The 15298-nt window shown below is 34.7% G+C and overlaps 1 protein-coding gene across 12 annotated transcripts in view; it reads left to right on the top strand.

Annotated features, from left to right (window-relative positions):
* SNTG1 (syntrophin gamma 1) overlaps positions 1-15298 on the top strand; it is a 325126-nt gene that overhangs the window by 189052 nt on the left and 120776 nt on the right. For 11 of the 12 annotated variants that reach the window (XM_048940576.1, XM_048940573.1, XM_048940578.1 and 8 more), the window contains one exon: positions 10230-10286. The exons of the other annotated variant lie outside the window; for it this stretch is intronic. In XM_048940576.1, coding sequence (XP_048796533.1) covers positions 10230-10286 — 57 coding nt within the window. The remainder of the gene's footprint in view (positions 1-10229; positions 10287-15298) is intronic. 12 annotated transcript variants of the gene reach the window in all.

Raw genomic sequence — 15298 nt, 5'->3', positions numbered from 1 at the left:
AAAGAAATTATGAGTTCAAACTCTGGCTATAGCTATAGCTGTTCAATTAGCAAGACACACTGCAGCACTGTTTCTCCACCAGCACCATTCTGGCTTTATTTATTGCAAGATTTTATCACTCAAAAATATGACTTTAATTATTACGCTGTAACGTGTATTACTTCTGCTGAACTTGGTATTTGAATGTCTTCATGAAATGCACATTTAGTTTTTTCCCATTTCACAGCAAGACTCTCTTACAGCTTTTCCCTCTTTAGGTTTGTCACATCCCGTCTGTCAAAAGAGGGAGGGGTGAGGAGGGGTGACCAGATTCTCAAATTCCCTCTGGTTAGATTAAGGTGAAGCTGGCACTCAAGTTCCGAACACAATCATCAATTTTAATGAGAATCTCTGTACTACAACTATCTTAAAAGTATTGGTATTCTTACAATTGTATCTCTCTAAGCCGTGCAGATAAACTTTGCAACTTTATAAGAAATCGAAGTAAGGCTTGCATTACTTAACAACTTTTTGATGGAAAAAGAAAGAAAAGAAAGTGAAGAATTGGCAAGAGACAGAAAGAGAAATGGACAGAGAAAGAGAGCATTAGTTTAGCCTACAGGGTAACCTTGGTCTGAGAGAGCACCCGTCCTGAAGTTTCAACATATAATTGGCAAGAGACAGAAAGAGAAATGGACAGAGAAAGAGAGCATTGGTTTAACCTACAGGGTAACCTTGGTCTGAGCGAGCACCCGTCCTGAAGTTTCAACATACTGAAGTTTCAAAGCCACCCTGAGCTTTTCTCAAGCATTCTTTTAAGCCTGTTAGATTTCAACAGGGTTGTCATAAACAAGTTTGCTTGTCAACAAGTTAATCAACAAACTGAGGAGCTTTGGACAGAGCAAGGCTGTCCCTTCTCCACAGGGCCCCACTGCTCTGATGGTGACTATGTCTTTAGCCTTTCGCCTGTTGTCATGGTGATGATCTTATTTTGTATATGTTTGAGACAATTCCAGACATAGCACAGATAAAGTGTTTTTCATTGGCCTGCTACAAGGTTGGCACTGTCATTGTTGAAAATAGTGTGTTTTGCTTCACTGATTACAGTCTCCCTACTGTATTAGCATATTGAATCTATAACTCACTAACTAATGGATATTAATGTGGTGCTGAGGAGTTTATTTTCACTTGACAGTGTCATTGGTAAGCTAGTAATTTTGACCCCTTTACTCTTGTTTATTCTGAGATTAAGACTAGATCTTGAATCAGTAGGCTCATTCTAGCTAAGGATGATTGGTATTTCTCAGATAGTTAACTGTCCTTTTGTCACAGGCTATTTAAATAATGTGGAATTATTAGCTGTGACTGTGTAGCATGATCAGAGGTACCACAGACTTAGTTTTTGCTTTTTTTTTTTTCTTTTCCATTTTTATTGCTGCTGTTTTTAAGCTTCTCTTTTAATTGTTTGCTTGTTGCTTTTTTTACATTTTACTTCGTTTGGCTGATTTTGCTTTGTTCTTGGTGTCATTCTAGATGACTGATCACATCTATTTTTCTTTTACATGCTTTTGAAAGAGCAAGTTCTTTCATTAGAAACTAACATTGAATGCCTCGTTGAATGAACTCTAAAGAACAAAAATAAAATTTGTAACTGAGGAACAGTAGCATTGTTAAATTGTACAGACAAGAAGCTACAGCGAAAATCCTTTTTAATCTGTTTTAATCATCAAATAATTTGACTATAGGATGTTAAACTTACCACTTCACTATTTAGAAATGAAAGATTATTACTACGCTTCTAGTTCAGAACAGTGTCTCTTCTGTTTGTTGAATCGGAATCAATTTGCATGCTCCTCTGTGTAGGACAGACTTTAAACAGTCACTGAACGTTCCTGCAGTATCCTGATTTGCATCCTGCAGAATAATTTAAATGAAAGCAATGAACCCTTAGGAGTGAGGTGCTGCTTAATGTGAGTACATGAAATAAAGACCTAGTTCTTAGTATGGAATTCTTCCTTTTTGCTGGAAAACAATTTTAATTTTCTAAACCTGAATAGATGCAAAGGAACTTTGTTTCTGCCATCATTGCATGCAGTTTAGAGTAAGAAACTAAAATGTGTAAAAGATTATAAGCAGCATAGCATAAAAATAGTGTTAAAATCTAAAAAAAAAGAAAGCATCTATTTCTTCAATAGTTTGAATGAAGTGATGGTGTTTGTGAGGATAGTGCATTAGTCATACCTGAAGCAGTTCCATGGAGCAGTAGAGATAGTTCTAGTCACAGGTTACATAGATCTGAATTTCAGTGTCACTTGTATCAACAAGTATTACAGAGATTTGCTTATGTATTTCCAAGGGATAGAAATGTTGTGGATTCACCATTAATCCTACTAGCGGGCATCTGATGTAGATTTGGATTCCAATGCAAATGAACAAGTTAGATGTGACATTTTGTGAATCTTGAAGTCTAGAAGGCAATGTCTGTGTTATTACAAATGAAATCCTTGCCTGGAGGAAGAGTTGATAGTGTGCTGAGTGTATGTCTGAGTTTTGACTAGTGCATGTGATGAAGATACCCATGGGTCCATATGAAAAAATTGGAAGATGGGTAACTGTTAGGTCAGCTACATTTTTCTTTCCCTCAATGTAGTAGACTCTTAGAATAAGATCTGATCATATTTGTGGTATTGCCAACAGATAGCTTTATTTTAATCATCACAAATCTCTACAACAGTTACTTGTGCTGCAGAACAGTCAGGATTTTTTCCTCTTTTCATCTCAAAAATAAATTCCCTGAAAGCAGATGGATTATATACCACATGGGCACTTGCCCTCGTTATTGATGCAAGGAAAAATTTTATTTTATGTCTCCTTTCAAAATGCCTTGAATGGCATGAAATGTTATTTGCAGAATTTTACTCTATGATGTTCAAGTTGACGTGCAATAAGGCAAACTCCAGACTTTTCAGATGCATAGGTCAACTAACACGACTAACAAGGATGGCCTGATACGCCTTGCTGCAAACTAGGTGGGGAGGTACCCCTAAGACATAGTATGTCTCCTTTGAAAGAAAAATCTTCAGTAGGCTAATTCCTAGGAAACTTATTAATCTTTACAATTCCAAATCATAACTTTTATTTTGTAGTTAATCCTCGTAATTTCTATCACCTTTTCTGTCTGCCTGAAAATCAAATAAATGAGTGGCTGTCTTTTATCAGGAAAAGTAGCTACGTGTCGAGGAGGATTCTGTTTGTTTGCTAATTGTACTCAGGCAAGCATTTTTTCTAATGGAGTGTATCTGCCTGTTAGATCCAGAAACCAGTGATGACAGTGTACCATCTGACAAAATGGGTGGCTTAAATCAGCTTCTGTTTTCCTAGAAGACTGAAAATAAACAGCAAGCAGCTGGCAAAATGCTAATTTTTTGTTATGCCGGCAGTTTGTTTTCTTCAATAATTTTCTTAAAGGTTCTGTTGAAGACTAATAGATTTTTGAAATACAGCTAACTTGCTATTGAAAAGACAGAGGTAGCTCTGATTCATGTTGAGTAATCTAATTCCTTACAGCCATGCAGTAATGCTTTATTTAATTAAACATTTAATAACTTGTTTTTAGCTTTTTTAAGGATGTTTTCAGGAGATAGATATGAAGATCATCTATACTTTCAATACTAATAAAAACTGAATATACATTTTTATAAATTTTGGAACATCAGTTCTCCAAGAATTTAACTGAGTTTGATACAAATGTATTGAAATTTAACCTAGGGTCTGTAATTGCTTTTGGATAGGTGAGAAGCTTTCATCAGTAAGCATCTTTTCCAAGGTCAGAGAGTAACACCAAGTTAAATTGTTGAACCGAAGCCAGATCTGATTTCTGGCATTACTAATCAACAGCCATTCTTCTTTTTCTTGTAAAGATAAGAACCTATTATGGCTCACTTTTAAATGTGTCCATTTGCTATTGTGAAATCAACTACACTGAAAGATTTATAACTCTATAATGTCAGTGTGGATTACAAAAAAATTAGTTGCACAAAAGAGAGCCTTTCACCTTATAAAATTGTACAATACATTGCTTTTCTTGATGTTATCGATTTAAATAATAAAGATATTATGTCAGAATGTCACTTAACCCTGACTTGCCTGAGAAGTCAGATGCAGTTATTGCATTTCCTTTGTTTGCATATTTTGGATTTTCAGTTATACTGAAAGTGTTTTTTAAATGTGTTACTTTAGATCTTTAATTTTGAGAGGATTGTGGGTTTTTCTTCATATATCTTGGTGTAGGTTCAAATTCAATTTACATTATCAAAGCTAATGACTACAAAAACGAGTGGAAAAAAGGGAAAAGCTTAAAACATTTTTGATTCACATGAAGCTTTGATTTACTTTCTGCTTTCTGCTTATTCCGTATTTATTTACTGTTTTGATTCAGATGTGAGACTGAATTGTGGGAATGTTTCCAAAGTGAAACTTTCTCTTCAGAAGAGAACTGCAACTGCAAGAATGGATGGGTCACCTTTCCAGCATTGTCTATTTTATTACCTTCACAAAATCTATCTAGAATGTGTTTGGTTTGTTGTTTTTTTTGTTTGTTTATTTGTTTGTTTTTTAATTAGTGCTGGTATCTGTCTGATATTCAGTGGACTGGATGAAATTTTCTCACAGAAGTTATCAAATATCTATCAGAGGATGGTAACTTTTGTTTTCCTGCCAATCTGGACTATTTATAAATTACAATATAGACCTGACAAATGTAAATTAAAAAATGAAAAAGGTTATTTTAGGGCAATCCAAGACAGCTTATTTTTCTGCCTCTATCTAAAAAAATAGTAAGTGTAGCAATCTATGGAGGTTAAAACACAAGGCTGCCATTTGTAAGACCAAATTTGAAAGAATAGAATAATTTCTTGTCTTTGCTTTTGCTGTTTCTTTTTGGTTTTTTTGTTTGCTTGTTTCCTTACAAAAGAGGCAATACAAGCATTGAAAAAGATGAAACAGTTGGAAAACCCAAAGCATTGATCAAGATATGATGGGAGGTGGCAGCTGGAAACTACACCTATGATGAAACTACAAAGGGCATTCTTTACTTAACCATGTGAGAAATCAGATCAATGCTGACCTTGGATTTCCTTTCTTCTTCTTTGTTTTCATTTTCTTCTTTATATACTGAAAAATTCAATACTTTGAAGGCAATACATCCTAGAAGTATAATTTTTACAAGTAGAATTTTAGATGAGTGTTTCTGGTTTGGGGCATATGCTGTATTAACAGTAACACATTGGAGTGAAAAAAAGCAGAGTCAGGTGCTCTTGTTTATTAGAGTCAGTTTTAGCAGTTTGTATCACATCTGCATTTACCATGCACAGCTGCAGAGGAGCTAGGATTCCCAGTTGACCAGGTGTTCTGTTGCCCTTCCATACTGCCAATGTTCTTCAGTTGTACAAGGAACTGAAATAAGGAGATTTCAGCAGTTGAGCGAGGGCTTTGGCATTTAGACTTTTAATTCAAGTCAGTGATGTGAGTGACCTGTGTATTTTTAGAATGAGTGTGAAGTTTGACTGCTCACATCAATTAATCCAAAGAAAAAACAGTAAAAAAAAGAATAAAGCATTAGCGAAAAGAAGATGTAAAATCTCTCTACTGAAAATGGATGAAATTATTCAGTGGATAAAAAAAGTGTTTTTTGTTTTTTGTTAATATGTATCACAGAATCACAGAATTGCAGAGATTGGAAGAGACCTTAAGAGAACACTGAGTCCGACTCCTCTGCTATAGCAGGTGCCCTGCAATAGGTCACATGGGTAGGTGTTCAGACAGGTCTTGAATATCTCCATAGAAGGAGACTCCACAGTCTCTCTGGGGTGCCTGTTCCAGTGCTTCTTATGTTCAAATTTTAGGCTTTTTGTCCTATCACTACAAAGCACTGAGAAGAGCCTGGCCTCATCCATTTTCCTCCTGCCTCTCTTTAGATATTTATAAACATTAATCAGATGCCCTCTCAGTCTTCTTTTCCTTAGGCTGAACAGTCCCAGGTTCCTCAGCCTTTCCTCATACAGGAGATGCTCCAGGCCCTTCATCATCACTGTGGCCCTCTGCCGGATTCCTTCTAGGAGATCCCTGTCTTTTTTGAACCAAGTAGCCCAGAACTGGACACAGTATTTTAAGTGTGGCCTCATCAGGGCAGAGTAGAGGGGGAGGATCACTTCCCTCAACCTGCCAGCCATGCTCTTTTTAGTGTGCTCTCTTTTTAATACTATATATATGTATATATACACAGACATATGCTTAGTATCACTGCAACAGTTCCATCCACAGTGAAAACAGAGTTCTTGCTTTCTGCCTGTAAATAGTTAATTGCATAGACTTCTGTGCTTTTTCTTATTATTTATTGTCACCGCATGCTCACAAGATCATTCTTCATTTCTAATCTTTAAGATGATATCTGTAGTCTCAAGTTCATACTGGTGTTTAAGGGAAAATTTTAATACATCTTCAGTGGAAAACTGAAAACTACTGCCTTTCTGTTTCAGTGCGTAGCTCTCGGATGAATAAATTTTTGGCAAAACTCTTAGCTCTCCTTTCCAGTCAATGAACATATGCGTGGATGAGGAATTTTCTGAGTTACAAGCATAGAAAATGCTGACAGCTTGGCAGCAGCTTTGACTTTTTCAATAAAATGATAACTGCTTTTTTTTTCTGTTCCAGGAAGCAGGTTGTAAAACACTCTTTGAATACTGTATCTAAAAATCCTAGGAGCTCTAACTTTCCTTTTGTTTAGTATAAAGTAGCTAATAAATGTGATAAAGGAATTATAAGCTCACAGGATGTGTTGTTATTCTTATATCAAACTGGGTGGGTTCTTATTAGACTCAAATCAATCAAAACTCAGAGATGGCATAGTTTGGGGAAGCTGAAAAAAAAACAGTGTAAGCTCAGTGATATCTGTGTAAAGAGGGGGATGTATTGTACTCAATGGAGGATATAAAGGGTGAAATAGATTTTCACCTGATGTGGGCACCTACTTAGAATCATCTGAGTTAAATGGTGTTTTTTTTGTTTTTTTTGTTTTTTTCTTTGCTGATTGATTATAGAGAAAGCTACCTTTGACCATTGTCCAAGTTTTAGATGACTTAACATTGATCAGATTGAATCTCGTTATTTTTCTTCCAATGTTTTGGTTAAAAAAAGGAAAATTGATGAGATCTGGGGTGTGATCTTGTGCCAAGATTCTGGTGTCTGACAGTTTGGGAAAAGCTGTTTCATTCTACTGTTTATGTGAGGCTTGTAGTAGCACAGTAGTGGATTATTGGTGGTGTAGTAATGAAATACTTAACTCTTACGTAATTCTGGTTTATATTTTTGGAGGTTGTTAGCTTGCATATTTATGAGTGTTAGATGTTTTGTTGTGAAGAATATGTAAGTCCTTACATTTAAGGTACACTAAAGTAACAAGATTCTTTTTTCTAGGAATGCAAAGTGTGTAGAGTTTGCCTCAGCTGACTACAATGCAATACTTTGCACGTAACACATAACTAGAGCGCATCTAACATACAGTATGCTCTTGAATTTCAGTTCTGTTCAATAACAGCCCAGACCTGAAATATTTAATATCTGCTCTCAACAGAGATAGAAACGAACCTAGAAAAAGTACCATATGAAACCCTCTGATAAACTGTGTTGTGCTGCGAAGTTACAATTGCTTGAATTATTTCTGGATGTTCTATTTGCTTACTCTTCCACAATTTTTCCACTTTGTAATCTGCTATATTGGTAAAATATTTTTGAAGTATATTCATTTTTAGCTCTTACAAAGTAATGCCAGGCTACAGTGTAAAATATTTATAGTTTTATGTCAGATGGGCTATCAAACTCAGGGAAAACAAAAAATAAAAAACAAATGAACCAAACATTTTTATGGCTTGCTTAACTCTGAAGTTGAGTGAAAACCAGAATGCTGACTCTGCTGACTTTTTTACATAGGTACGTATATGTGTGTGTTTCAATAAGAAAGAGAACAAAAAGGCAGTTTTTATTAGGCTTTTTTAAAAGCATAGCTCTAATGTAGATGCCACTCTTTGTACTTAATGGAGATGATGAACTTTAAAGAAGATTTATGTCCTTTAATGAGCGTACTGCTTCATTTGAAATGTATGAAGTATAATATGCTTTGTTCCATGCATAGATAATGTAATACTGTTATGCTAGTTCTCTTTAATTAAAAAGATTGTTATTTTTCAGTGTATTCTTATGTAATGTAAGTATTTTCTGTGTGATCTGAACATATATAACAAAAATATTAGAATGTATGGACTAGAATGTAGCAGTCAGTCTATTGTTCTTAACTACTTATCCAACAGGAGACAGAGCTGAAAATGGGAGGTATCTACCAGAAAAAATTACTACTATCAGCAGAGCCACAGCTAAGTGTTTCATGTTCTTATGTGTAAACTCAGCTTAGACCAAACATCAAGCTGTGTTCTATATTAGTTTATCCTGACTTTATTGTTGTCAGCATTATCTGACTGAAACCTCCTGGTGGATGAAAGATTTTCTGAGTTGGTTTGTGGCCTGGCATAGCTCTGTGGTTTGAACTCTCTTTCTGGGCACTTTGTTATTAAAGTTCCTAGAAGGTGTCAGCGAAGAGCTGAGAACGCTCTTCTGGACTCTGTGCACAGCATAGATGCACACTGATGGAACAGGTTAGGCATATGTTCTTCTACTGCCATGCTGTACATTCGTTAAGTTATTAATACATTTCAATACATCTCTTTCTTAGAATTAAACATTTACAAAGGTTAGTGTAAATAAATAAATGTGACGTCTCATTTTAGGCAGCTATCTTTTCTTGGCTCTTGAAACACTCTACAGGTGGTTTGTGCTTGCTTTTTCTGGAGTTTCACAATTCATATTTGTCACAAATGTGAGAGACAACTGTGTTTTCCCTCAAATTCAGCATTATCCATTTCCCAAACCTCTTACCTCCCTACCTCTTTTATTTTCTTTTTAAATATAAAGGAGGGGAAAATAGATCTTTAAAGCTTTCAAGCTCATTCATGCTTGGCAAGTTTCTCATAGGAGACAGGAGAACGCTTTATGCTTCCGTATGCTTCTTGCACTCCTCAATAGCCATATGGACTGAATTATGATCCATTCCTTAATGTAATAAATAACATTGATAGTATATATATTTTACTTGTGCATGCAAATCTGAATAGCACTGGCAATCTTTGCCAATTGGACTGGAAAGTATGAATGTATATATTCAGACGTAAGAAATTATATGTATTGAAAGGAATATAAAATCTAAACCACGTATACAAGACATGAGAATTCTAGCTATTTCTTCTATTTGTGACTGGACGTATCTGCTGCTAAGATTTTCACTGCAAACCAGATTGACTTATATTAGATGATTTTGGGGAATAAAATCAACATGAATGAAAAAAAACCACATGATTTTGCTTTTTAAATGTTCGTATATAAGGCAGACACTAGCCTACAATTATTACAGAACAAATTTTAAGGATAAGTAATAGAAGAGAAAACATGGGGTGCTTTTAATAATTGCATCTATAACAATAGCCAATAGTTTTAATTTTTAAACCAGAATCTCTGTGAGGTTAAACAGTGACTGTGTTTACGTTAGTCTCTTAATTTGGATCTGGAATGAGCCTTGAAATGAGTTTCTGGATCATCTAAACCATTCTTGCTTTTGTTCATGTCACTGAGTGCTGTTGGAGTACCCAAGCTGTATTCCTTTTTAGATGAAACTAAATTGGAGAATGTGCTTCTGGAGTGCAATTTATGTGCTTCAGCATCTAGTGTTCAGTCTGTCTACAGGACCAATTCAGGGACAGTTGAATTGATGTCTGAAATGCATGTGTTGTGGATGAAGTGCCCTGCACTAATAGCTTAATGCTACAGATCTGCTCTTGTTTCACTGCAGTATTTGCTAGGGCACACATTGCTACTATCGTATGAACAGAACAAATAAATTTTTGTCTGAGTCAAGCTGTGCTATACTTTGTTGTTTACTCCTGCAGCATAGGTTTCACAGGAGTTTCACATTCAGGAATTTACAAGTTTGTCATTAAAGGTAAAATCAGTGTAGGAGGGTAGCACAGAAAGAACTTAATGAAATGTGATTCTAGATGTTGTGGCAGAAAATACTAAATCTAACCAGACTTGATTGGACTTTTATTTTTTTCTTTTTTTTTTTTTTCTTTTTTTTTCTTTTTTTGCAGGAAAGGACAGTCACAATTAGAAGACAAACTGTAGGAGGATTTGGATTAAGTATAAAGGTAGGATGATTTTTTGGTATATTATTCCATATCACACAAGAAAGTGTCTTTGTATATAGTTAATTTTAGTTTTAATGAGGACAAACTATATTTCAGAGGACTAGGAACATTAGATAGAATATATTCTAAAAAGTTTGATGCTATCACAATAGGGTAGCCAGCAGCTACACCGCCCTGTGGAACAGAAGGCAATGGAAAGATCATTCCATTAAGATTCGAACTAAACAGATCTGTAGTATGATTTCATGTGAGAGTTGAACAGTATTTGCAACTGCACAGTCTGTACTTTTGTTCAGTAGCACTCTAATTTAAGTGGTTGTTAATGTTAATTTACAGTGGCAGGCACAGAGAAGAGCCAGTAAGTTCATAATCAATTCTCCTAGAAATAATACCATATTACTTCACTGCAATTCATTAGTTGGGCAGAAAGTGTTACCACTTTCTTATATTGTTTTCTGTAGATCAAGCAATTGCAGTAATTTATCATAATAGTTACCTTACTTTTGCTTTCCTCAGTAAGAGTTAAGAACATATGGAAGTGAAAGTGATCCTTTTTGAGGGACAGGGGGGTTAATCATTTTTGTCCTCATAAGCTCTACGTAAATCTATATTGCCATTATTTTGAAAACCTTACCTTAGCTTAGAATCTCATTGTGGAGATTCAACATTATTTTATCTTCTTAGCACAGCAGTCCTTAGCCTCAAGATGGCAATAGAAAAAAATCAAGTGTACTTCACATGAATGCAAAGAGCCTTAAATGATGCATATAAAGTTGAAGTACAGGCTTTTCTGTGAGCAGCTGCTAGAACTGACCTTATAAAAACTGACTCAGAAGAGGGATTAATGTCCATTTGTGTTGTCATTGATAAGAATATTGCTGAATAGAAATACAAATTCTTAAAATATATCTTGGCACACTTCCTTTTATCTATTTGATCCACTAATGACCTCTTTTCAAGGAAAACTAATTGCTATTTTGTAGTCAAAATTTCTCATGAGTTTAGTCAACAGGGTGCAGTGTCCTTACAGGTTACAGTTCACTGAATACTTTTTCAGTAATGTGTGTCAGGTTACGATAAAGTATACAGGGGAATGAGGTTTTACTCGTTAGTAGTAAGAAATAGCTGCTAAGAGTAAATTTTGTTGTGGTTTGGAAAGCAAGTTTCATGAAGTTGAATAAAAGTGACTGAAATTGTTTGGAGTTTTTTTTTTTTGTTATACTTTACAATAGGCTATCTTCTAAAATTAAAATTGTGAAAAGAAATCAAAATCACTTTGTGTTTAAGTATCAGGTAAATAGGAGAAACACAATCACTGGCAAATAGAAATTATAAAGTGCATGGGTGGATGGTCTGTCTTAAAGTAGTGGTATTTTTTTAGAGCAAAATATCCACTGTTCTGAACAAATTCCTTGGAAGATGCAAAAGGATTTAGAAATGCCAGTGTGACTATGGGTTTTTCAGATTATAAATTCAGCCTCGGAAGATATCTTTATGCATTCATGAAAGACCATATAAACTGAATAAGGTCCTATTTCTGCAAAATAATCTATATTAAAAGCTGCAACAGAATTTATGAATCATAGCATTAAATTATTAAACATAGCTTCTAGTTTTACTGCCAAGTTGTTTTGATCATAATTAATAAGGTAGTGGAGCTACATACATTCAGGCTTGAATAGACATTTTCTTTTCAACTTTTAGAATGACTAATGACCAGATGAAGATTGTTACTTACTTTAACAGATATTGCTTCAACAGATCTCATCAAGTAGACAGATCTTTCTCAATAAAATGCATTCAAACTCAATCAGATAATATAGATTAGATAATGAAAACGGTGAGGATAATTCTGTGGTCTGCAATATTCTATAAGTGTGTTTGAAGCAAGATGATTCTGCTTGTTCTAAGAGTCAATGAACTCATTTCCTATCTTGCTAGATTCTTTCTTTTTTTTTTTTTTTTTTTGTAATCCCATATTCTTAATAAATAAATAAATAAATAGATGAGCAATTGGATATTAAATTCTACCTAAAACAAAGTATTATGCATAAGCTTATATTACCTATTTAACTTGTAGTAGGAAATAGAAATGGAACTTAAATGATGCTTTTTGTAGTTTTCTAGGCAAGCTGTGTGAATGCTCATTGACAATGACTTTTTGGGTATGCAGTATAAGTTCCAAAAAGTGTCAGCTTTCTCTTTTAAAAGGTACCAGTCAATCTTCTTGAAGATAAGTAATAGTTTGCTACTTTGTTTTGGTTTGTTTGGGAAAAATACTTAAAAAAAAAAACATATATATATATATATATATATATATATATATATATATATATATATATATACAATTATATATAAAATAAAAATAAAAAATAACAATTTTTTTTTCCTGTGATATATATATATATATATATATATATATATATATATATATATCACAGGAAAAAAAAATTGTTTTGTGAAAATGACTTAAAGTAGGGATCTACAAGTTACCCTTAAGGAAAGGCTGCTATGAGAGCCAAACCTACTTCATATGTTTCATGAAGTTTATCTCACAGCGTGTAAGGAATTCTTAATGTACCCTAGCTTTATCTTTTCAGGATCTAGGAGATATGATACAGATGTCTCAAAACAGAACCTGTAACTATTGAATTTGAGACCTAGGCAAAATGCTAGTGGTGGAGGAAAAATAAGGAAATTCCACACCTTATCCTGACTGATCACTTTCCCGTGCCTGGTGTTTGTTCTCATTTTTGGCACTCACATGTACACACTTACACAGAACTCATGACTCTGTATGTAAGTATAGTTGCTGAGATATCACATTTCAAGTTTCCAAAGTCCCTATGCCTTCCAGAGAAGAGAAATACTGCCATAAGAATATACCAGGAGCCAAATTTCTGTATACGTCTGGAAACCAAAGCAGCTTAGTTTTGGATGGCCAACTAATTTTGTTTTTTTTTTTTTTCTTGTGCCTGTGAACCAGCTCCTGTACTTCTGTTGTTTCTTCTTTTATGAAAAAAACATCACTGATCACTTTGTTTTAAGACTTGGTCCTGAGTGCTGCAGTGCTTCACTTTCTGCAGTGGATGTGAAGTGAGCAGCTGTAGCTGATCAGCCATCATAAATTAACCATCCGTGCTTGTTAGTCAGCTTGCTGAACCTTTGTATCTGTGTTAGGGCTTTTGGAAAGGTGCTTAAACCAACGAGCCATGCAGGCGAGGTGGGATAACTCACCTGATCTCCATTACTCAGCTGCCACTTCTTGATGCCAACAACTTATGCCTTAAGCACGATTCTTATTTGAGTCACTGCATGTTTTAGAGACTCAGTCTGGATTTAAAAGTTTTGAATAAATGTGAATGTAATGCATCCCCTGCTACTGCTATAAGTGGGGCAGATAACAGTAGCAAACCCTTTCTAACTCAGCAGCAGTGCAGATTATGTGACAAAGTCTTAGGGCTTTTGTGTTTGTTTTGGTAAATTTGTCTCCCATAACTTCCTGTATTACAGCAGTTCTGTGTCTTAAGTTACTTAAGGATGAGTTCTATCTGAACTCTTTCTTTCTGTCTTATCTGAGATGTGAGATATAAGTGTACAGTGATTAATGCCTCCCACTTTAAAGTATTTGTTTTGAGTATTTGCTTTTAGCATTCAGCTGAAGAGTATTATCATCTGTTTTTTCCTGTTAATTTGATCGTCTGTTTGCTACCAGAAATCTTACTTGAACAAGTCACTTTCTCTTAAATGTCTTACTCTACCTTAAATATTCTTGGTTTTCTTCAATTGATTGCTTTCTTTCTCTCTCTCTACCCCCCTACCCCCCTCCTTTTTTTTTTTTTTTTTTTCCCCTTTTCTTTCTTAAGAGCAGACAGATAAGAAGTTAGTAAATTCAAAATGAAACTCCCCTGTAGTTTTTTGGTGATTTCTTTGTGGGGAGAAAACTCTTTTGTGTTCTTAGATGCTCCAACTAAGTTATAAAAATCAGATTCATCTTAAAAAACTGCTTACAAAATTGATTTTTACACAAGATCTGAAACTAAGCCCTTTTAAAAATTGATTACAATCCACTCTTTGTAGGTTTGATAGCAGAAATACTGTGTTCTGCTTTACTTCATTTTACTGAAGTTAATGGCAAAAGTTTAATTAAATTTGGAGCAAACCTGATCTGTCCACACTGCTCAGAAGGAATTATTTTCTCATTTCTGAAGCCCTTTCAAAACCCTTATTAATAAACCTCTGTGAGAAGAAACAGTCGTGGAGTAAGATTTGGAAATTGATGACTGTAGTATTTCAGTCATTCATCACATCTCTGACAAGTTTGAGATGTGCAGATTTGACACAAGAAGCGGCAAAGTGTATGACTTATGAAAGAACATCATGTTTCTTAATAATTGTAGAGTGTAGTGTTCTTGGGGAAATAGTCAGTAGAAGTAATAGTTCATTAAATTAATTAAAGTTTGCAGTTGCAGGCTGACTTCTAGATACCAGAACTCTGAACTGAGCCATTTTCATGCTTCTCTTTTGATCATTCTTTATATGATGAACTTTATCACAGATTTACAGATTTTCTAAGATTGTTTGACTTCTGAATGTGTGTCTATATAAAATATCTATAAAGGTACTGTTCTGAATAACCTTTGAATATATTCAGATATTTTTCTTCATATCCATTCATTCTGTGGTAATCTTTGTTATGAGAACATTTTCTCTGCATTTCAAGTGGAAACAATAAAAGTTAGAAAGCATTGTTTAATGTTGGAAATATGCAAATAATTTTTTTCAGGATGGTATCTCTGACAAAAGCAGATTTTATTCGCAATTGCAATGGTGGATGACCTGCAAGCAGGAGCACCCTTAAGGACACAATGACAGCTTTTTGTACCTTGTTTCCCCCTTTGCCTATGCTTCTCCCCTGTTTCCCCATTGGCTGGGTACTCCAGGTTCACAATCTTGTCAAAGTTTACATTTGTTAATTGGTGTATTATCTGGTGTCAGCAAGTAGCCATCCT

The sequence above is a fragment of the Lagopus muta genome, chromosome 3 (assembly GCF_023343835.1).
Source record: "Lagopus muta isolate bLagMut1 chromosome 3, bLagMut1 primary, whole genome shotgun sequence".
Classification (NCBI taxonomy): domain Eukaryota; kingdom Metazoa; phylum Chordata; class Aves; order Galliformes; family Phasianidae; genus Lagopus; species Lagopus muta.
Note: the sequence above shows the minus strand (reverse complement) of the source record. Positions and strands in the feature narration are given on the sequence as shown.